General features: G+C 42.0%; 1 protein-coding gene across 1 annotated transcript; it reads left to right on the forward strand.

The window, feature by feature from the left end:
• The first annotated feature begins 1,192 nt into the window (after positions 1 to 1,192).
• On the forward strand, positions 1,193 to 11,978 carry pik3ap1 (phosphoinositide-3-kinase adaptor protein 1). The gene is made up of 17 exons (XM_070916262.1): positions 1,193 to 1,223; positions 2,112 to 2,537; positions 2,707 to 2,951; positions 3,267 to 3,411; positions 3,502 to 3,644; positions 3,728 to 3,860; positions 4,127 to 4,323; positions 4,445 to 4,622; positions 4,728 to 4,790; positions 4,874 to 5,128; positions 5,233 to 5,289; positions 6,582 to 6,775; positions 6,872 to 6,944; positions 7,150 to 7,326; positions 8,747 to 8,817; positions 9,621 to 9,721; positions 11,589 to 11,978. Exons 1-17 carry the CDS (start codon positions 1,193 to 1,195, stop codon positions 11,704 to 11,706), a joined length of 2,607 nt encoding a protein of 868 aa, XP_070772363.1. The 3' UTR covers positions 11,707 to 11,978.
• Positions 11,979 to 22,331: the final 10,353 nt, after the last annotated feature.

A 22,331-nucleotide genomic window follows, 5' to 3' on the forward strand; every position in this document is an offset into this window, starting at 1 on the left:
GATGGGCCATTACTGCTTAAGGATCTTACCACACCTGTGTAGAGGTACCTGGACCCTTGTGACTGCTTTCTTCTGAAGGTTGTCTGCATAGTGACTGGTGATGGGGGACGCTCTGTTGGCTAATGTAAGTGAGTGTCTGCTGCCCTCTAGTGGTTGCATCAGTGTGGTGCCGTGAGTTGTTGCAATCAGTTGTTGCGTGCTAGGAGAAATTCTTGGGGAATCTGGAACTTCACATACCAAGTAATAGTGACACCATACAGATGATTCATTCAGTTCATTGACTCATTCATTCAGTCGTTTGCATGTTTAACTTAAGAAATAAATACATACATACATACATACATACATACATTATATTTGGTAAGGTACTCACGGTACATATTAAGTTATTAATACATATTAAGTTTTACAATGACCGTGTGTCAGTGTGTCAGCATGCTTACAGTCCATTATAATGCCTATAAAAGTATAGATATCCAAGCTTAGCATTAACTTTTATATCAGCACCTCTGTGGTCGTAGAGACTTAAGTGCGGGTAACATGATCATGGTGTTGCACGTTTATTTATTTGAGATATAGTCTCACAGTATCACTCTGACTGTGAAACTCTCTCCGGACACAACGCACCTTGTTAAGGAAGTGAAAAAACGGAAGAAGCATGTGTCTCACACAACAGGTGAATTGATTGTGTGTGTGTGGGTGTGTGTGTGTGTGTGTGTGCGTGTGTGTGTGCAGTATTTCTGAGAACAGAGGGCAAAAGCGTGTTTCCTACATAAAAGACTGGAGACTTTGTGTTAATCTGTTTTCTGTGTTAAGGTCTGTGCCTGTGTGCCTCCAAACTCAACGCAGTATCTCTTACAGTTTCTCCTCCTTTTTTTATTTCTTTTACTTCTGCCCTGAATAATCAGCTATCTACAAATGACAGCCAGGGGCAAGCGTGTGTTTCATGAAATGACACCACTGTGGTGCATTTTCTCACTTCTTCAACTGTTTCAGGAAGTGGGGCAGAGTCACCAAAATCAGGAAACTAAGTGTTGCTATTAATACAACTGAGCAAAGGGCTATAGCTGGTGAACGCTAATATAGTCTCAGTTGGAGAGGAAAGGAGCTTCAGTAAACTTGAGAAACTAAAAGGACATATTTGGGATGCTCCTTGTGGGGTGATTTTGCACACTTTTGAGGCTTCACAACCATGGAAGAACCTGTCTCAAGTATTGAATCAGGTAAATATGACGTATCTTCTGTAATTGTCTTTCGAGTCAGTTCCAGGTGGTGAAAATATACCAAAAAGTCATATATTCATGTAGAAACAGCTCTTTACAGTTAGTCATTAATTACACAATATGGATTACTCTTTTAGAATGTTTTATCTTTTCTTTTGAAATGTGTTATGTTTATTTCATTGAGCTTTATTTTACTGAACTTTCATTGACAATTCTTTGCCGAGCTTATAACAAAAGAGGAAGCAAGCGTCTTAGCCTTCCTGTATGGTTAAATTCATAACGTCAGTTTATTTTATAATTTCCCACATGTCTAAATTTGAATCAGTCATGTTCTTATTGACATGTCTGTCATTAAGAAACAGATGGCGAGTCTGTCTGCCCTGTCATCAATGGGGAACTGTGATGAAGGTGAAATAGTTGTGTTGGATTTCTTTCCTAGTTAGCGTGTACAGAGGTGAACTTGACCTGATTAAACACTGTAATGAGTCAAACAAAATTACTCTGACCAGTGTTGACACAGTGCAATGTTTGCACAACTCCTTGTTGGCTCTGCACTGAAAAATCAAACAAATCGGACATTCATTCTCTAACCACAGTCACCTTGGCATTTCCCAGCCGGACAGCTGGTGTGTTGTGGAGCATTTCCCCGAACAACACTACCTGCTGCAGCATGGAAAGCAACACATAATATGACCAGTGTCACAACATTAGTGTAATGTTTGAGCTGATTGCTGTGCAGGATTGTGATTCATTTCACCTTGTCAGCAACGTAAGAGGAACTAAGGATTAATCTTTTCTAGTTTGATGCTTTGGTAAGGCAATTTTGAGACAATTTTGAACGCATGTACTGTGCATACTAATCACACTGAAATGTTTTCTGTTTTTCAGCAAATTCTGAATCACTCTCGGCACATGAGCTGTTAATTCTGCACACAGCTGATGCGCAGGAATGGGCCATGTATTTGCAGCAGATCTTGAAAGCCTCCCGGAAAATCCGCAAGAGGTCTATTCTGCTGTATGCATTTGGCCCAGCTGATCAGCTCCACGGATATAACTTTGAATATTTCCAAAGCTGCGAGTGCATTGTGCTGCTCCTCACGGGAGCGTTGCTGGACATGCTCTGCGACCCTGAACTGCAGGGAGCACTTCAGAGACTCCTGTATCCTCCACACAGAGTGGTGGCGCTGCTGTGCGGCGTGACAGAAGATGACATACTGACGAAGAGCTTCGAAGACTGGCCGAGCTGGAGAAAACTCTATGCTGACGACGAGCCTGCTCTCTACATTTCCACCATTTTGGAGTCCATCACTGACAGTACGCAAAACTCATCACACTTAATTATTTCTTCCTTTGTGCCTTTAAAGACCTCACACTTTTGTGGTGTATTGTTATAGGTATATTTCTGCAGCTTTTTCCGAACAGTTTGCAACTATTAAAAATAATCATTATGATCATAATCATTTCTTTGTTTTTTAATTCAAAGGCAGACAATTGGAGGTTAAACATGACAGCGAAGCTGCAGCTGCTGCGAAGTTGCACATCACAGCAGCCTCTTCGACCGAAAATCCCACCACTGATGATACAGAGGAAGTGGTGTCAGAGGAGCAAAAAGAAACTGTCCTGAAGGATGAAGAACCGGCAAGCACGGGGAATTCAACAAGCAAGGAAATGAGTACACCCACGTACCTCACCTGTCTCACAGTTCAACCAAACAGAGTTCTGTGCGGGGTAAGTCTGAAGTAACTGCGTAATAAAAGCATCAAAGACAATATTAGTTTGGATCAGAGCTGCTTCCAAGGCGATGCGTAACGAGAGTGTTATTCAACATGAATTCCCATCTTAATCTACTTGTGTGAAGGAGATGAAAGAAATATTTAGCATTTACATTGTTACTGCTGTCGATGATGAATATATATCATAAAATATTTTACCCCAATACTTGTTTTATAGATGTGAACTAGTAATAGTAGTAGTAAACTAGTTTAGTAATTACTAAGAAGTCATGTTAATTGTACCCCCCACCCCTCCCCTTTTCTTTTTAAGGAACTGGAGAAACTTTTTATACTTTTCACACATAAAGTTGATGATCAGTCGGTACCAGAGGTGGAGTTTTCATCTGAAAATGTGGCTACAAAAAGGGTCCGAGGCACTGTGGAGAATGAGTACACTATATGTGTTTCTGCACCTGGCAAGTATCTTCAGGAGGTCATGTGGCCTTAAACTGTTTTTTCAATGTTGATGGCAAGGTCTTGAAATCACTGTATATGTTCATATCTAGATATGCCTGCTGGAGTGGTATCGCTCACCATGTACACTGACCAATCCTGTGTCAGCTTGAGGCCTGTTACATATTATACCAATATGGGAGAAGTCAGTCGGTATCTTGAAAATGCCACTGATCCTGTTAACTACATCTGCCAGGTGAGACATATGTCGTATAGTAAACAGTGCTGTTGCAAATTTGAGTTGTTCTCCAGGTTAAGTAGGTCATTTTGTACTTTCAGGCCTTCAACTTGACGTCCAATGCGAGAGAATCACTGGACAACATGCTAACTGACTCGTTAAAATCCAAGATGCCGGCGACTAGTCTTCAGCTGTTTGGAATCAGACAGATTGAAGAAGACAATATGGCGGCATGTGAGTACAGTCCTCTGATTTCTTGTTCTGTTAGTTGCCGAAGCTGATTTATTTGGTGGCATTCCACAAATGATTTCCCTAAGTTGGAGGCAGATCTGCTGTCGCTGCAGATGTATTATAAGATACTGTATCTGTAAGCATATGTTCACCACTTTTGCAGTGCGTGTTTGATGTATTACAATGAAACCCCAGAGAGTAAAAGCAGCTTTTAGGAGTCAACATACAGTCATATGAAAGCTTGTATGTGATTGCTTTATGTCCTGCAGATCAGCGTAATGAGGAGCTTCCCACGCTGCTCCACTTTGCTGCTAAGTACGGCCTGAAGAAGCTGACCACCATTCTCCTTCGGTGTCCTGGGGCTCTGCAGGCTTACAGCGTGATGAACAAGTATGGAGACTACCCAAACACGCTGGCAGAGAAGAGTGGCTTCTCTGATCTCAGACAGTTCATGGATGAATTTGTTGTAAGTCCAGCGATGACAGCGTTTTCTTATTTTTTACGTTCTGCAGACTGTTTCTTCTGACAGTTAGGTTCTCGTATCTGTTTGGTCAGTGTCCGCCTGTCTCTTGTTCAAACAAATTTAGGAGACAGCAGACATGCTCAAGTGTCACTTTGAGGACTCCATCAACCCAGAGGAGAGTGCAGAGGTGTATGAGATGATGTCAACTACCTCTCAAGATATCATGATGAAGTACTCAGGTTGCTCAGAGGACATATATGAGTCAATGCTGGGGATTGACCCTGAATGTGCAGAGGACCTATGTAAGATTAATATGATTTGATTTATTGGTCCTAAAATGATGACGATTACAAAACTGGTGGTCAAACTGTTGCTGATGCTGATGATACTGTTGTTTTTTTCTCCAGATGAGGTTATGAATGTGGTAGACGAGAACCCTGAGGAAGCTCTGCTCAGGAAGTTCTTCCAAGGTATACATTTGAATAACTTTCAAAGCTTAGATAGCAACATGTATGATATAGTATATGTCATTCGGTTACATTGTGTCCTTCAGCAAAACCACATGCCAGTCTAAACCAGGACCGGGACAACATTGCGCAGCTTAAAAGTGAGGAAGAGGAAAAAGACAGTCATAATGACTTGGATCAAATTGAAGAAGAGGAGGATCCATACAACCTTTGCCCAGAGGATATCTATGATACTGTGGATGAAAACAGTACCTATAACTCAGTAATCCTGAACCGTCCACCAGCCCCCATCCCCAGACCTGAGCATGAGCCTGAAAGGCCCATGACCTACATCTCTAGAGGTATGGAGCAGTCTTCTTTTCTTTCCCAGAAATGTTCTCTTTACACATCAGATTTCATAACACTGCTCTCCAGGCAAAAATAGATAACTCAATATTTTTGACAGTATTTTCAGATAAAGATATGTCCCAGACCAGAACAATGGAGATGGGATATCCTGCAGGTAAGGCACAGTTTAAATGATTGAAAATGTCATTCATTTACATTTTAAGTTGATAAGACCATAATGAAACTGTTAATAATCTCACTGGGAGTATGGAAGGAGCCAAACAACATTTTTTGGATTTTACAAAATACTGAAAAGGTTAATGGAACAGGCAGAGCACATTGAACTACATTACTACTACATTGAAAAGTGTTACTTCACAAAAAAGTTTGAGTTGATTCTCAATTCAGTAAACATTACCTAACATCACTCAACCTTTACTCTATCGTATCAGCCGTACATGAACGTTGCCACCTCCACGGTATTAATACTGTCACATGCAGTAACCACTGGCTTCCTTAGTGATTACAGCAATGTGCGTGTTATGTCTCTGAGAGCAAAGCATGTGGAAAAAGTGAAAAAGTACACATTGCTGACTGAGAAGTAAATATTAAAAGTAAGATGACTGAATATTATTTGTGGGCTGAGGCTCTGACATATTCTACTTGCTTTTACAAAAGCTCAAAAGCTTAATTAAACTACATTAATGCAACAGTGTAATACAATGGTGAGTTATAGCTTCTGCAGAGTTTTTACTGCTGAAATAAGGATTTAGAAATAAAAATGACTTTTAATGTTAACATTTCAGTGATTTAATCTTGTAAATTGAAATTGTCATTGAGGAGTCACCCTGCTCTTTTGCCTCATATGATATTGTCTGGGTGCAATCATTAGACTAACTCAGGTTATGCTACACACCAGGAAAACCAACACTTTTCAAAATGTTGCCCAACATGTGTGGTTCTTGCCCAATCTGCCAATCCGTGTAGTATTAACGTTTTTCAACATATATAATTGGATGTGGGCCTTATCTGCATCATCAGCTCATTTCTCGTAAACAGTGAATGAAAATAAAGTTCGCCTTTTGCATATTTCAGTCAGGGGAATTACTCTGGTTAGCTATGCAGCCTGCCTGAAGTTCAAACTAATATATATATGGTACTGTGGTTATTTTGGTAGGCTGGTTAGTGAGCTGCCCTTCAGATACACTAAAGAACTGATCAAAGACTCTGCCTATCAATGTTTATCTCAACCAATGAGCTTTCCACATGAAACTGATGTACACCTTAAATTTAAAAAACTGGCAATTTGTTTTTACTTAACATTGGGTTTTTTTAGTTATTGATCCCTCCCCCCCAAAAAAGTTTTCCTCGTGAAGAGCATGAAATAATGCAAAGTGGAAAATGACTTCCACAAAGTTTCAGAACTCTTCTGTTTTTGTTGAATGACAAACTTTTCCACCCATCCAGTTCAGCCTGTGGCGGACCCCCCCTCTTCTGTTTATGACCCCTATGCTGGGATGAAGACACCTGGACAGAGGCAGCTCATATCTCTGCAGGAGAGGGTGAAAGTGGGGGAAATTACTGTGGACGAGGCCGTCCAGGAGTTCAAGGCCTGGCAGTTTGACCACGAGCGGAGGGCCAACTCCATACGCTATCAGCAGGTACATCAACCACACACACTTCATGGTTTGTCAGCTGCTGGTCTGTGCTCCAGGAGTGGCTCTAACTTGTGTCGTGTGTGCTGTTTGTTTCTTCAGGAAAATCTGAAGAAATTACGAGACAGCATCACCAGGCGTCACAAAGACAGACAGAAGACAGGAAAGGATCTTGGTACAATAATTTGACAATTTATTAGTTGAATATTTATTTTATTTATTTGGAATCAAATGGTTCTAATGTAGCTATAATATGTATCTCCACGATGGACTGACTATTAGCGTATTTTACAGATTCATATATTTGCAGCACACAGTGGAAAATCACATCCTGTTGTTTCAAAAAGTGCTAATATTTGGTGTGGTCTCTCCCCTCTTAGATTATGAGATAAGTGCTCCGCTGCAGAGGAACTTATACTGGGGCTCCAATCTGACATTAGAGTGCTCTGTGTACGAGGCGACACCCAGAGTGGTGGCACCTCCTCCCCCTCCCCCTTCAGCAGCTCAGATTATCCAGAGAGGCACCTGGAAGACAGGTAGCACGTCCAGCACATCCAGTGAGTCCAAATGATTAATTTTGTTGGGGGGGGGTTCACAGCACTGTGGCTCAGTGGTTAGAGCTGTAACTAAACAAGAAGGACCAAAGTGTAGTTTCTCAGCTCTCTGTCTTCCTCCTTTCTTCCCACTGTCCACTCACATGCACGTCAGAGGCAGCGTAGACTCATGTGAGTGATTGTTGCTTTGTGATGGACTGGTGACCTGTCCGTGGTGGCTACACCTGCTGTTTGCATATGAGAATGTAATATACACACATACACATAATACTGTATGTCTCACTGGTTTGGGGTTAAAAAAGTAAGGAGGGACTAGTAGACTAACAGACCCGAAGGCAAGAAAAACACGGTTGTTCAAGAAGTAACATGTTGAAATTCCTGCTAATCACAAACCATACCCTCACAAACAATGTTACAAACTTACAGACATGTCCCGCTGTGACGGTTGAATGCAGATTAGATCTCGATTAGATTAGTCTCGAGGAGATTCGCTCTCGTTCTGTTTCTTCTGTTTCTCAGATTCACAGACTCAATTATTCGAAGACAAAATGACACAACCGATTTCCTGAGAACTCTCCATTAAGCAAATCTGCTTCAATGCTTCGTCCTTTGTCTGAAGATAGTAAACTGGTCTGAAATTTCAAAACTTATATATACTTATATTGGCTGGTGTCACATTTCAAAAGTTTGAGTTGTCTCAGATTTCACTTGAAAACTTAAAGAGATACATAAAGAGATATCACAACAATTCCTCTCTGACAGCTAAAGCAATTCTTATGCTGCAGAAGGAACAGAAATTCCCCACAGTCAAATTACAGTTTCTTCGTTAAAGACTGACTGTTGGATAAGATCTGGCAGCCTCTTATCAGAGACTTCATTAATCCTGAACAGTCACTGTATGTTTAAGTTATATTGCTTGTTCTTTCGGGGGGGGGGGGGGGGGGGTTTCAATACCCCTTTTTTATGTTTTTGTTGTTGTCATGCGAGCTTGTTTAGAATAGTTTAGACATTAAACTGCTGAATTTAGGCTATTTGTAAGTTTTATGACGCAACTGTCACTTTAATTTCATGTACTCTGTATACATACAACACTTGCTTAAAACTAAACTGGAAATATCAGAAATGTGCATGCAGTTATCATAAGTGCATTGCTATGTTGTGAGGGTTTGAAGAATCTGCCTCATGATTCTCACATTCAGCTCGTCTGTTCTCTGAAGGCTTCTCTGTTTAATCTCCCTGTGATTGCTCCCACCTCTCCCAGCAGACACGTTGTGCAACTCTAACGTCTTTGTTGTGAGACTCGAGAAGATATTTTTATCCACATTTGCTGAAGTGGTCTTACAGCATAATTCACCACAAGCACGAACCTCAGAGAAACTCTCGTGTCGTCTTTCCACATTAACCCGTCCTCTCTTTACGTCAGGTACTGAGAGCAACAGACTCAGCACTCACAGCACCTTCAGCTACAGCAGCGGGACAGAGCCTGACTTTGAGGTGAGTCTGCAATAACAACAAGAGCATTTGTATTTTCACTGCACGTGGAAACAGCAATCTTCACACAGACTTTTACATCAGAAAGTGCTACACTGGACAGACAGACGCTCCATGCTGCTTTCATTGCTGCATTAGTGTCTATAAACCAAACTGAACCCTCACTTTCTCTTGCGTGGCTGCACATGTCCCCCCCCCTGTCCTCTGCACTTGTGACATGCATGACACAACTACGTGTGCTGCAGAGAGGTAGACAAAGAGTCTAGTGTTCAGTTTTATTCTGGCTACTTCAGTTCCTAAAATACTCACAAGTACAGATCTACTTTTAGAATTGGATTGTTAAAAGGCTCAAACTGCAAGAGCCGTGTTTTTCTTTCATGTGAAATCTTTGAAGCTTGGTACACGTTGCTCAATGGTTTCTCAGAAGTCACTTGTCAGAGTGTGATCAGAGCTGTGATGTCTTTCTCTGCAGATTTCAGTTTCGATGCTCTTATTGAAACCCCTACTCATGTCGTGAGGGTCTTATATCTGATGAAGGTGGATAGACCCTCAACTAACAACTATTCTATTTATTGATTAATCTGACGATTTGTTTTTTGATTAATCGATTAATGATTTGGTCTATAAAATGTCAGAATCACAATTTAAAGCCAGAGGTGATATCGTCAATGAATTCTGTGAATTATCAAAATGGCTGTGCACTAATCGATGAATTGACTAACTGTTTCAGCTGAAAAAGCAGAGCACAGTGGAGTGTTGGATTTGTCACAGTGTACATTTGATTGATTGATTGATTTTTTTTAAAGGACATAATAGAAAATCTCCCTCCTCCACCACGACCTCCGCGGCCGTCTGATGCTGCACCCGTCACTTCTCCACCCAGGATTCCTCCACGGATCCCAGAAAGGTCAGTTTAGAGACCAATGATTGAGTTTACTGATGTTACAATGCAGAACAATACAGTATTTAACCATATCATACAATACACATCTATACAAAACAATGATGTAGCAAATGCAATGTGGCAATGCCCATTAGTAACTGTAATAGAAGTGTAGCTATCATAAGAGAAAGGAGTAAACAGAGAGACCAATAAAGAATCTGCAGGCAGCGATGAGCGTGACGACAAATGATAAAGAGGAAGTGTTCACCCACCAGTGGTTCACAGCTGTGCATTAGGGAGGAAGGAGTGAGAAAGTGAGGTTCACAATGCGTAAACATACAAATATCTACTATACACAGAGGTGAGAGAGCTCATACTCAGAACATTTAGAAATGAAATCCCAGATCAAAGTGACTCTACTATAACTGCACTGAATTCCTACAACTTTGATTTTAAATGATGATGGAAGAGAGGGTAACGTGGGCAACAGTACAGTGTGTACTACAGCATACACTGTCGAAACTCTAATATAATTATGTGGGGTAATGTGGAAATTACATGGCCTTTGACTTCAGTGTGATGTTGTGATGTTCAGCAAAGCAGCTCACAATGTCAGGTTTAGTCAAAATGAGTGTAGTTCCATAGAGTTTTCAGAATTGTTAGATTTAGTATGGACAAAGTTATATTTCTTAAATATATATATATATAAGGGTCATACCAATGAAAAAAGAAATGAACAAACACCTACACCATGGCAAGAAAGGTGAGATTTTAGCAAGGAAATAGTGTGCTAAAATCTGCCTGTGTGGGTTTAACTCTTGCTAAGATCTTATCGAGGAGTGTGCGTTCTGTACGTGTCCAGTGAAACTGTGCGTATGAACTGGTGAGTTCAACTGAGAGTAAACAGTGAGGATGAGTGATTGAGGACATTTTGTGTGTTTTTGTTTGCCTAGTTTGTTTTCTTAGCTCTACAGTTACAAACAATATCCCACAGTGATGCGATGAAATGCTGTGATGGGATACAATATTATACACAACAAGCAAATAGCAATCAACACGATAAGATATCCAAAGTGACACAGCACAATATGACACAACAAGAAACAATGCCATTCAAAGCAGCATGATACAAAACTGGGGGATTTAACACAATGCAACACAATGCGATGTGATACAAAATGGTATGATACCTTTTCATATTCCAGTTTTCTCAGTACACTGCACCACAAAGGCCAAATGCAATAATTACATGCTTAGTCGAAATTGACTTAAGACCAGAATCTGACTTTTTGAAAATAATTATGCCATAGAATTTAGTTGAAAACAGAGCTAAAAGCCAAACCACAGTGAATGCACTCAGGTTTGGTAATCTGTGGACGGAGGAGCTCGACGTCACACAAACAGCCAACAAAATAACTATAGCAAGTGAATGCATCGTGTTGCAGATTCGTCCCGACGGTCGCTGTTATCTGTAGTCGAACATGATATTTAATAATTCAGTTTTTTACTCTACGTAAATAAGTGAGGCAGGAGCGAAACCCAATAATGATGTATTATGTAGGTTTTATTGCAATGATGTTTATGGGAAAGATAATCAGCCTAGAAAGGCATAAAAAACAGTACCTTTTTATGTGTTACACAGTTTCCTGGCAATCTACATATGAAAAAATAGGATTTTGAATATAAAAACCACCACAATCATGTACATTTATTTAACCAGTGAATAATTCTATGATCTGCTTACTGAATGGTCTGGATGAATATGTGATTATTGCTTCTGCTGCTGATTTGATGATAATCATGATATGAGGACACAGTTTTTCCACCCTTTACTGTATATTTACGACTGTATCAGAGCCGACGACCTCACAGCATTGTCTGTTTCTTGTAGGGTGCCAGAGAAGATGCTGCATGAGCGCTACATATCCTGCCCGACTCGAGCACTTCCTCAAAGACCCCCTCAGAGATACACAAACTCAGCACCTCCCGTACCTCGCCGCCTGCGGTGATCGATGTCTACGTGTCTACTTGTGCTGGGTGTCTGAAGTCATGGGTTGTTTTTATGAAAGAAGGATGGTGCAGTTCTTCTGTAAACAAGCATCAGGATTTAACAAGATGAATCCACACAGAGACAGTTTTTTGTTTTGTTTTTTCTTTGCTTTTATTAATTTTATGTATCAGTGTCCCTAACAGAGTAATTAAATTCTTTATTTTATAATATACAACAATATTTGAGTGTGTGCGTGTGTGTGTGTGTGTGTGTGTGTGTGTGTGTGTGTGTGTGTGTGTGTGTGAGTCTGTGATATTCAGTGATGTTCAATGTTTTTACTGTAAAAACCCATGTGATATTTTTCCTAACAAAACTTATATATTTTCTTATGGGTTTTAAGTGTGATGTGTTGAAATAGGGGAAAAAAGGGAAATTATTTGTCTTATTTGAAATCTTAATTATGATACCTTGGTGGTGGGTCTCTTGTTAAAATAACTGAGCCAGTGACGTTAATGCATAATATTCAGTTCAGCAGAGAAATATATCTGATATTCCTTTTTATAAGTATGCTAGTGCTTAAAAGCAAGTTGTTGTGACATTATATTCTACTTATTTTACCTCAAATGATATCAGCATTGTACTTCTTAAGGAACTCACAGTTTGGTCGCCATGTTTGTATAATATCTTTCTTAAACTTGGAGAATTCCTGCCTGGATGATGAAATAACCTTTGAGAAGTCAGTGTTGTTGTACATCAGACTTCATGTAACTTCTGAATTTCATAATGAAATATAAAAATATGTTCATTTTATACAGTTAAATGTGTCCATGTTAATTGGCTCCTCTGCAACCAGTATTGATGTATTGTTTGTGCAATAAGAGGTTTGGCCACTTGGTGGTGCTCTGTATTCTCTGATTGTGGACTCCACTAACATTTTTTCCATGTATGTGAAAACTTTTTCCAGATTGATTTTATCTCATTAAGCATGGAGCAGTTCAACCAAATTTCAAAAGACTTCACTGTTGTGAATGTAAATGAACCCCAACTGTCCCTTCTAAATTTTGGGAGGAGAGTGTACAAAGTCTGAGAGAGTGTAGCCAGCTAGGACTTCTGGTCAAAACTTTCAAAGTAAAACCTTCATAGTGAAAAAAAGAATATATTCCTGAAGACATCTGCAGTAAGTGTCAAAGGTGGTTGATAGATTTATTTCATGTTCTAATCTGACAACACATGTTAATGTATGAACCCATCAGTGGATGCATTTTAATTATGAGAAATTGAAAGAAGACATGTTTTGCCATGGTCATCAAATGCATTGAAGTGAAGTTTTTAATAGCCATAGTCATAAGTAGTTTGGTATCTAGAGAAACATCTTTTTATGCACACAGTTTTTTTTAAAGCTGCACATGTCAATATTTTTATATTAACTATGGATCAACTGTAATGTAGAGGTGTGGTTCATACTCATAAACCTGACTCTGCAGTTCTTCTCAGCTCTTTACTGTTTGGGTTCAGTCTCTCTCTTCCTGTCAACCATCTGCAACAGGCAGCTGTTACTAAGAAGACGCCCTAAAAAAACGCCCAATGTAGGCTACATATATGAATGGGTACTGCTTTAAGTCAAAAGATTTGAATGTGGCCACAACTCCAACCTCTATTCCAGTTTCACTGAGCCCGGGCTTTTATTGTGGAGGGACGGTGGCCCGGCCCCCGGTGCCCGGTGCTTGGTGTTGTGCGGCGGCGTTGACGCAGCCCGGGCCGGTGAGTGTGAAGCGCTGACAGGACGCGGGTGGAGAGCAGCCGTCGGCGCACAGAGCTCAGTGAAGTGTGTCTGCAGCAGCGAGCACAACACTGGATTACCACCACGCAGAGGTAAGCATGTCCCTGCTGCATGTAGCGGCGGCTGCGGCTCTTTGATATTAGCCGGACATCTTTTTTTTCTTTATCATCATTTTTTTTTCTTACATTGGCACCATAACAGCTGACTTTGTGTTATTACCGTGTGCCGCAGGACCAGCGCCACTTAATGTGTTTCTTATTCATCACTCGGCCGTTAAGTGCGAGTTGAGCAGGCTTCATCAAACCGAAGTGCCTCTATGAGTCAGTCAATTTCGGATTTGGCATCTCAGCAGAGAGCCAGGCGCTCTGGCTTTGGGACAGTTGCTGCAGTGAAGAGAGATCCATACAGGGGAAATGCGATGGGTGCCGCACTCTGAAGCGGAATGCCCAGGAGATAACCCAAATACTCAGGTCTGGGAATTAAACGCTTCCTGCTGAACACTGGTTTCAGTTTTATCTATCCTGATGAATCCTCTCTGGTGCGGTTGCTCCTTTAAGTTGGCAGGTAGCCGTGAGGCTGATCAGCGGTTGTCATTGTGAGTCATGCTCCACATGCATACAATAAGGCTGTGACATCAGGACCATGCACTTAATGGAATGCATATTATGCGGCATGGAGGTGTTGGGAGTAGTTTATTGTATTAGTATTTCCCTGTCATTTTTGTCACAGTGTTGCCAGGTTAGACTGGAGCCTCTGCCATCTGTGATTAGATGATTTTGAAGGTGGAAAGGCGCAGAGGAGTCCATGAGGTGGTGTTTTACACAGTTCAAGAAGATTCTCACTGCTGCATTCTTAAGAAGTAATGAAACAGGTTGTACAGTCTCTTATTTTCTGCTTCTTATTCCAACTAACTGAGCAGCTGCGTTGTGTAACAGTGTGATAGTAACAGTGTGAGTTATTGACACAGTGGATATGAATGTCAAACTTCATGTTGACAAACAGGTCTGTCTGAAGCCTCATAGTGAACAGCGTGTGACATGAACTACTGCCTCCCAGCGTGGACACATAGACCATCAAATGTACTCACCTCTTGTTCTACATTATGCGGCACTGCAAAGCTCTGTCAGAATAAGCTCTTCAATCATTTCCAAAGTATGTGACAGAGAGGAAATTCTACACCGCTACACGGAATATGGCACTGATCACTGTGCAAATTTTGAGCTACATTACTAAATACATACGTTCAGATGTGTTTGCCTCTGCCTGTGTTTTCATTCATAAGTTTTACTCCAGTGATGATTTGTGTTTTTACTCCATGGGATCTGAGTAACACGACGCTAAACTCGCTGGATAAAATATTAACCCCAACACAAATAATTCATCAAACTGCTTCGAGGAGAGAGAGAGAGAGAGAGGCAAAGCAGTCAGACAGATTTTTGTCAAACGTGCCTGTTTCAGTGTTTTGTTTCATGCGGACGGCACATTTCAGAACATTTCAGAATATCACACTCTCTTCTGCTTGTCTTATCGCGCGGTCGCTCTGGACACATGCAGCAGAGATACTGTATCTAGACAATGTTTGCTCAGTAAGAACAGGACCTCCATTAGCTCCGTACATGTTCAAGGACTTTGTGTATGTGAGACCAAGCCTCAAAGAGTTGTTGTTATTATGTTTAACTGAAGGGATTTTGTCACTAAATCTCCCTGAAGAGATTTGAAATACTGTGTCCACAGCTGGGTGACATTTCTTTCAGGTTCACAAGAGTATCAAAGTAGTAGTAGTAGTAGTAGTAGTAGTAGTAGTTCAGCAGCGTACGAAGCAGACTCCTGGTTGACATCATGTCAACGGAGGAGTTGCCGATGTTTACACAGAGAGATGGTGGCAGGTGTGCGTGTGTAAATGGAACAGATACATCAGTCATATGTTTGAAAACCAGCAGCTCAACCGGGAGCCATTTGTTCAATCAGTCACTCAAAGCGCCGCCAAACCCCTATGACCTTAAGCACATATTGTTGTGCAATTAAAGCAAGTCAAATGTGAACTCAGTGAAGTGGCATTTTATGGTGAGACTGATTGAATTCAGCTTGTCTTTTACAGTGAATGCTCATTTATTTTAGATTAACTTGCCTCAGTGCAAACTACAAGGGACACGGGCTAAAGAGGCTGTTCTTTCTGAATTATTTAGATTTTTTTGAGCAGTGATGTTTTTAGGATGTTTTAATATGCCTCAAGGGGATTTCAGAGTGCTGCTGTATACAAGAATGTGAAGTTTGGCGCTCGCCTTTCTAAGCCAGTAAGATCTAGTTCAAGCCTTTTCAGAGACACTAAATCAAGGTCAAAGTGTTGCATTTCAGTCCTGTGAGCCCGACAAACAGAAATGATAACCTGTGGATATGAGGACGGGACCTGTTGGTGTGAACCCTGCACGGTTGTTAATATTTTATGAAGCTTGTTCGGAGTCACGTTACGCAGATCCCCTAGATTTGAGAGAGGAGCAGCTCTCGGAAACATGAATCTCAAAACTGAATTTCAAAGATTTGCTAAAGCCAGCTGGCCTCCGGATCACCCAGTGTTGCTTCTCCCAGATGGTCTCCATTTGGTTTGGAAATCTTACTCAGAATATCAAATACGAACTAGTTTCAGTAGGTGACGACAGTGTCATTAGAATTTACTTGCTTTGACAAATAAGTGTGTCTTTTACGTGTAACTTTGACACGTGAGAAGATATTGCCTTTGCAGCGTAGGTCTGCAGTGTGTTGACTAATGATTAGCCATTTTTAATTGCAGTTCTTAATGTTGTAACCAGTTAAACTGGACAATAGCAAAATAAGTTAATGACAGTCTTCTCTTTGTTAAGGTATATTTCTTAAAACCACCCTTATTCATTGGCCAGAGTTGATGCCAACTGCTTCGTGGAGCTGGATATCAACATGACACGGACAAAAATCTTTGTAGTGACAGCTTTTGTAGAAAAAAAGCCTTGTCTGTTCCGTGAATAACGGATGGCTTTGAATCAGGCCGGATGTTTCAGCCAGACACCAGGTTTCTGTTTTCACTCCATTAATGTTACAACAGGTTGCTTAGCAACCCCCTCCTCTCCCCCCTTGTACGCTTTCTGCATCTGCTGCCATTGGCTGAAGTGGATGGTGAAGTGAAGTGTTATGCTTTGGCTATTCAAGGTCCGTGGCACAAAGAAGCCCCCCACCCCTGATCACGGACGCGTATAAACAAGGCAGTGAAAAGGCAATTTATGCTTTGGTGATGGATTTAAGCAGCACTCATCTCCACCACGCCTCCACCCTTCTCCCCTGTGTTGTATGTCAGCAACTGATGCTGGCAGGTATTTAATAAGAACCATCATGTGTCCTGACTCATCAAACTAAACCAGAATCCTCAAGCAACAGTGATGCATAGCAGGTTTATAAATCCCTCACTACAAAAAATAATAAAGAGTAATGAAAATATGATATTTGTGCTGCCACCTACGAAGCCGGCCTGTTATTGATGGAGCTGCCTGTTGTGTTTGTGTCTGGGTGTGACGGGTACGAGTCAGACTCGACGGGCATTCCTGAAATAGACGGTTGATGGCTGGAGTCCTGCTGCACGCTCATTTCACACGAGGATACCGTCATAGCACTTAAAATTGCTGGATTATCACATCGCTGTTTATATTCACGTTTAGCCGCCATATCCTATGACTCAATTATCAAGTAGTCCTGCCACACAGGCGCTCGGAGAGTTATATTGGGGAACCACGCTCAGAGCTTCCAATCCACGTTGGAGTCAAAACATCCAGCGGAGATGAGGAAACACTTTCAGCACTCTCTCAGACAATGATCTGAATTGTCATCGCAGCTCACCTAATGTGCCGTACCCCCCCCCCCCCCCCGCCCCCCCCCCCCGTCATCTAAGCCAGGAGGAATCTGTGGGGCACAGCTGAGCTCGTTATCTAATGATGACATTAAATGAACATCATGTGTGTCTCTTATTCATATTCCTAAATTAAATACCAGTATATTATCTCAAGGAATTTCTGGTTATATTGTGATCAGTGAGATTTTTTTTCCCCCATCAATTATATCACTTACTGTATCCCAGTTATGATTATCTCCTTATTTGCTCATGAGCTTGTCTTATTTTGAATTTTCCACTTTTCCACTGCGCCTACAAAAGTAAACTCTCTAAAAGCCCCCTAAAGAGACCCGGCAGGGCTACTTGAATATTCAGTTCAATGTTTATCCTCACTCCGGGGCCTGTGATCCAAGCCTTCTCACTCTTGGAGTGTAGCCTGGAGCTCTCGCTGTGAAGATGTATCACCCCTGGTAAACTGTCAGCTCACTGACATTCTTATTACACAGGCTCTAAAAGCCTAGCAGGCACGTTATAAGCAGGCTGGCTCTCTTCACACAGCATCTGTAACAGGCGGTTTGGCCCATGCGGCCAAGTGCTGTCCTCCCCAGGACCTTCACACGTGCCAACCAAGTGTTCCCTCTCCCGGGGATCTGGCCATGGTCACGTCCAGTAACTGTCAGGGCTTCTCATGGACACGCTGGCAGGCTGCGAGCCTCTCCAAGCGCTGAGGGACACATCTTTCATTGGCTGGTGTGATGGATGCTTTTCTTTTTTCCTCAGAACAAGGACATTTTATTCCTAAAGCCCTCAAATATGACAGTGACACCATAGGATCACTATACACTCGTTAAGTCTCTATGTTGCTGATATTTCATTAGGTGAGGTTGATTCAAAGGCATAGAAGCAGCGTCCATATACACTCATCTTAAGCTCTGTCCATTATCAACATGAATGCGTAATCCTGCTCTGAGGCCTATAATGACTGCAGTGTGTAAGTTACATACATTTCCTTTTATGCTGCAGTTGTTTGAAATGAACTTCAAATAGCTCGGTTGAGGAATGTGTAGAATCCCAGGCTGCCGTCCGGCGTGGAAGCTGTTTATGGAAGAGAGTTGGGAGGGTGGAGGGGTAGGTGGGGGTCTCTTCTCAATTAGGGGGATAAGCTGCTGCTCCGGAGCGGCCCTTTCGAGCCATGTTTGGAGCTATTCGGTGGGATCCACGCACAGCGCTGGATAGCTTCTCTCCTCTCTGCCATTTGTTGACAAAGCAGAAGTCAAACGGCGTTACGTAACAGCCCTTTCTCTCCGTCCATAGTACGGCTGAGCGTGCGGTGAGAGCTCTTTTGTGTGAACATGGCTCACTTTTGAGGCGGCCTCTGACTGCGGCACAGAGACCCCCTGCATGACATACATCATAGTTCAACTTGGTACCACCCTGCCTTTGTTTAGTTTCCACAGGCGGGAGAATCGTTCAGATAAAGTGATTGTTGCTGCCAATAGAGAATGCTCTGGTCCGCTGGGTATGACATTGAAATACTGAATCATGAAGCCATTCAGGGAAAAATCAATTTTCATAAAACATGCACTGTATTTGCTAGGGTTAGACCAATTTGTTGGGTACCATCCAGTTTGTTTTTCTCAACATCTGATGAGATGGAGGATTCTCCCTGATCACAGCGACGTAAAAGCCGCCGCCTAAATGTGAAAAAGTTGTATTGATAATAATTGATCATGAAAATGTTAGTTGCGTATATATTTCAAACTGTAGTATCTACATACACATGTTCTTCAGATTTTAGTATCATAGATATAATGACACATTAACATGCAGTCAATAATAGTCATTGCAGTAGCTCATCATGTTGACAGAGGTATGAAGACCTTATGGACGCTTGAGTCATCCAGTAGCGAATTCCAGCCGTCCTCCAGTGGTCTGTCTCTCATCTACTGGCCCCGCAGGAGCATTTCGAGGGGGTAGGAGGATTTTATATGGTGGTCTGCACAGTTGTTGAGTGGGTGCCACATTCCCAGGTGGCATGTGGTGACAGGTCCATCGGGGGGCACGCCTTTTGTCAAAAACAAACAGACCCCCCTACATAGCGAGGGTCAAGGTCAAAGCTGGGACCGTCCCGCCCAGACTAGACCCTCAAAGCTCAGCTAGAAGTCTCAGCAGGCTTCAGAGGGACCTGATGTACGTGGACTAAGGACTCGCTGTGCACATCATCAAGTAGGTAATGCGCCTCCCAAGATCCGCAGTGATGCTTTGGGATGATCATAGCCTTTTGGGAGTTGCTTGTTTTGGGAAGGTATTTTAGGCACACCCGAGAGCATTCAGTTGGAGATTTATTTATCTGTTTGTGTGTGTGTGTGTGTGTGTGTGTGTGTGTGTGTGTGTGTGTGTGTGTGTGTGTGTGTCACGTATTAGTGGAAATGAGGGCTGCAAATGGGATGATTCATTTTGGCTTTGCTGTGTATTCTTGGTAATCACACAGGTTTGAGGTTTGTTACATTAGCTGAGATTGCCTGGAATCATTCTTGGCTGATAACTTTAGTGCATGAACAACACCTGCACTGTCAGAAACGGCTTGAGCAAGGTCTCTCAGGTCTGCGTGTTCTCAGGAGACGATCAGAAGACGCCTGAGCTCAGTGGGACTGCCACTTACAGCCGTGCTTTGTGGCAGTTTTTGTTCTTCTTCCTCATTTTTAAGGAAACACCAAGATACCGTTTGATTGTAGTCCTGGTCTGTCACTGCTGTGAGACTGCTGGTCTAACCTAACAACGTCAGGTCACTATGCGTCAGTTTACCAAGAAACCCAGGTGGAGAATGTGAGCTTAAAGCTAAAAAAAAACCACTTCAACCATTGTGCTTCTCGGTTTAACTTACTATCTGCTGAACTTTGAGCTTAGTTTAGTTTAGTTTTATTTTTGCACAATTTAAAAAAATACACAAAACTGACAAAGGTAATAAATAATATACAGTGCAGGGAGAATTTCTCAGCAGCTCCCACCTTGATATGCGTTTGTTTTTGCCTTAGAGATCAGGCAAGACATCTAAAAGCTTGCTAGATTATAAAGAGTGACAGTGCAATTAGGTAAATTGGATTTTTACAGGAGTTTGGCCGATAAAGTCTCCTCTTATTTTCCTGTTTGTCTTGGCCCAGTCACTGCTGGCCGTCCCGGAGCTCCTGCACTGGTCTCCTCTCTTTCACAGGCTGGATGGCTGGCGTTCTTTGCCCGGCTCTGCTCTGAGGCATCTCTTCCTAAAAAGGCCAGGGGTGATCTCTGCTCTCGTGTGTTTACACAGCGAGCTGAACGCTACAAGCTGTCATCTTCCCATTATCTATCACATGTGAGAGGTTCAAATACTCCCACGTCTCTCTTAATTCTGTATATTCACCGTCTTAGGGTTCATCTGAGGATACAGCGGAAGTAAAGTTGAGATCAGTGTAAGCACTCCTCGAAGGAATGTCTGTTAATGGTTTTGGAAATGAGATCATGGATGCACTGCGTCTCTGGGATGCAGGGGGTCAGGAAGCAAGTTGATTTTATTAGAGAGCGGGGAAATAAATACACAGAGTTTTTGAGGCTCAGGGACAGCGCAGCTCCAGGACTAGAAGATGTCCCCGTGGGACTTGTTTGGCATCGCTCCCATTTTCCCTCATCCATTTAGGCCTATTTGCGGAGGTTTCCAGCTGGAACATGAGTCCCCTGCCTGTTCTACAGGTTGGCTTATTTACAGCCACGTGTAAACAAACTGCACACACAGTCCCGCACAGACACAGAGTGGAACGAGCAAAGGTACAACTTTAAAAGCAGCTTAAAATGAACATCGTACAAGAAATTCTAGATGGATTTTGCTGGTCATGTTTTCTCCATCACTATTACCCACAGCCTACATACACAAACAGAAACACTATTTGTGTGCATCTCTGTGTGTAGATGTATGCTTGAATGACTGGTTGAGTGCCTTTGTGTGTGTTTTTGTGTCTTGACTCAATCAGCCCTTTTCTTGGCTTTTTTTAAATGGGGACGTCTCCTAAATCAGTCGTGCTGGCTGAGCACAATGGGAGGCCCACCGGAGCAATGGGAAGTGTTTCGCAGCTACTTTTCTGGTGGCCTTGGTGTTGCTTCAGCATGCTCCACTGATGCAGCTCAGATTAACATATGTTTGTTCCCTCTCACACCCTCCCCTCTTGTCCTTAAAGGGGAACACTGATAAAAAAAATTGAATTCAAAAGAACTAAAGGCAGGCATAGCGAGGCTTCTCTGATACCAACAGTGGTCAACTGCACCTACAGCATTAATATTAGCAGTTTATCTTTTTACCTTGACAGATTTTTTTACTTAGAGCAGAGCCACGGTTTAATTTGAAATGGTTGAAATACAATCATTATCCACAGACAATCCCCTTCCCTCGTTCATATCACATGTAGCAGCTGTTGACATCCCACATTAGATTGTTTTTCCGGCTTTGTAGTCATAGATATCGCAGCCGAACACTGCACGAGTGGCAGTGATATTGGACTGTAAGGACTCAGTCAACAGACTGTTCCTGCTTTGGATCTGTGCTGCTGTTTGCTTCCTTTGCTGCAAATTTTAATATCAGTGAGATGAGTTTTTATAGCACTTATCAGGGTTGGATACCACAAAGAAAACATAATTTTATATATTAGATTTTGCGATCTGAAACACCACAGGTATTTTTTTATTAATGATGGAGTGATGCAATGAGCCTTGTGTGTTCTTGACTAGATTTAAACAGATGACTGGAAGTTCACCACCTACCCGTCTGGCTTCATTGTATCTCATTTCAGCGTGTAACCCAACCATAGGAGTACTGCCACAATTTCATTAGCCGTATGTGGTCCCCAGTCACAGCTATTGGTTGCAGTAGCTCCACTAGTTCTCCAGCTCCACTTCTCTCTGCAGCCAAGCCAGGCCTTTGAAGACATTTTCTCTCTGTGTAATACGGCTTCAGTGCTCACAGCCCTCCATAATGAAATACACTGCA

This window comes from Enoplosus armatus, chromosome 12, assembly GCF_043641665.1.
Source record: "Enoplosus armatus isolate fEnoArm2 chromosome 12, fEnoArm2.hap1, whole genome shotgun sequence".
Taxonomy (NCBI): domain Eukaryota; kingdom Metazoa; phylum Chordata; class Actinopteri; order Centrarchiformes; family Enoplosidae; genus Enoplosus; species Enoplosus armatus.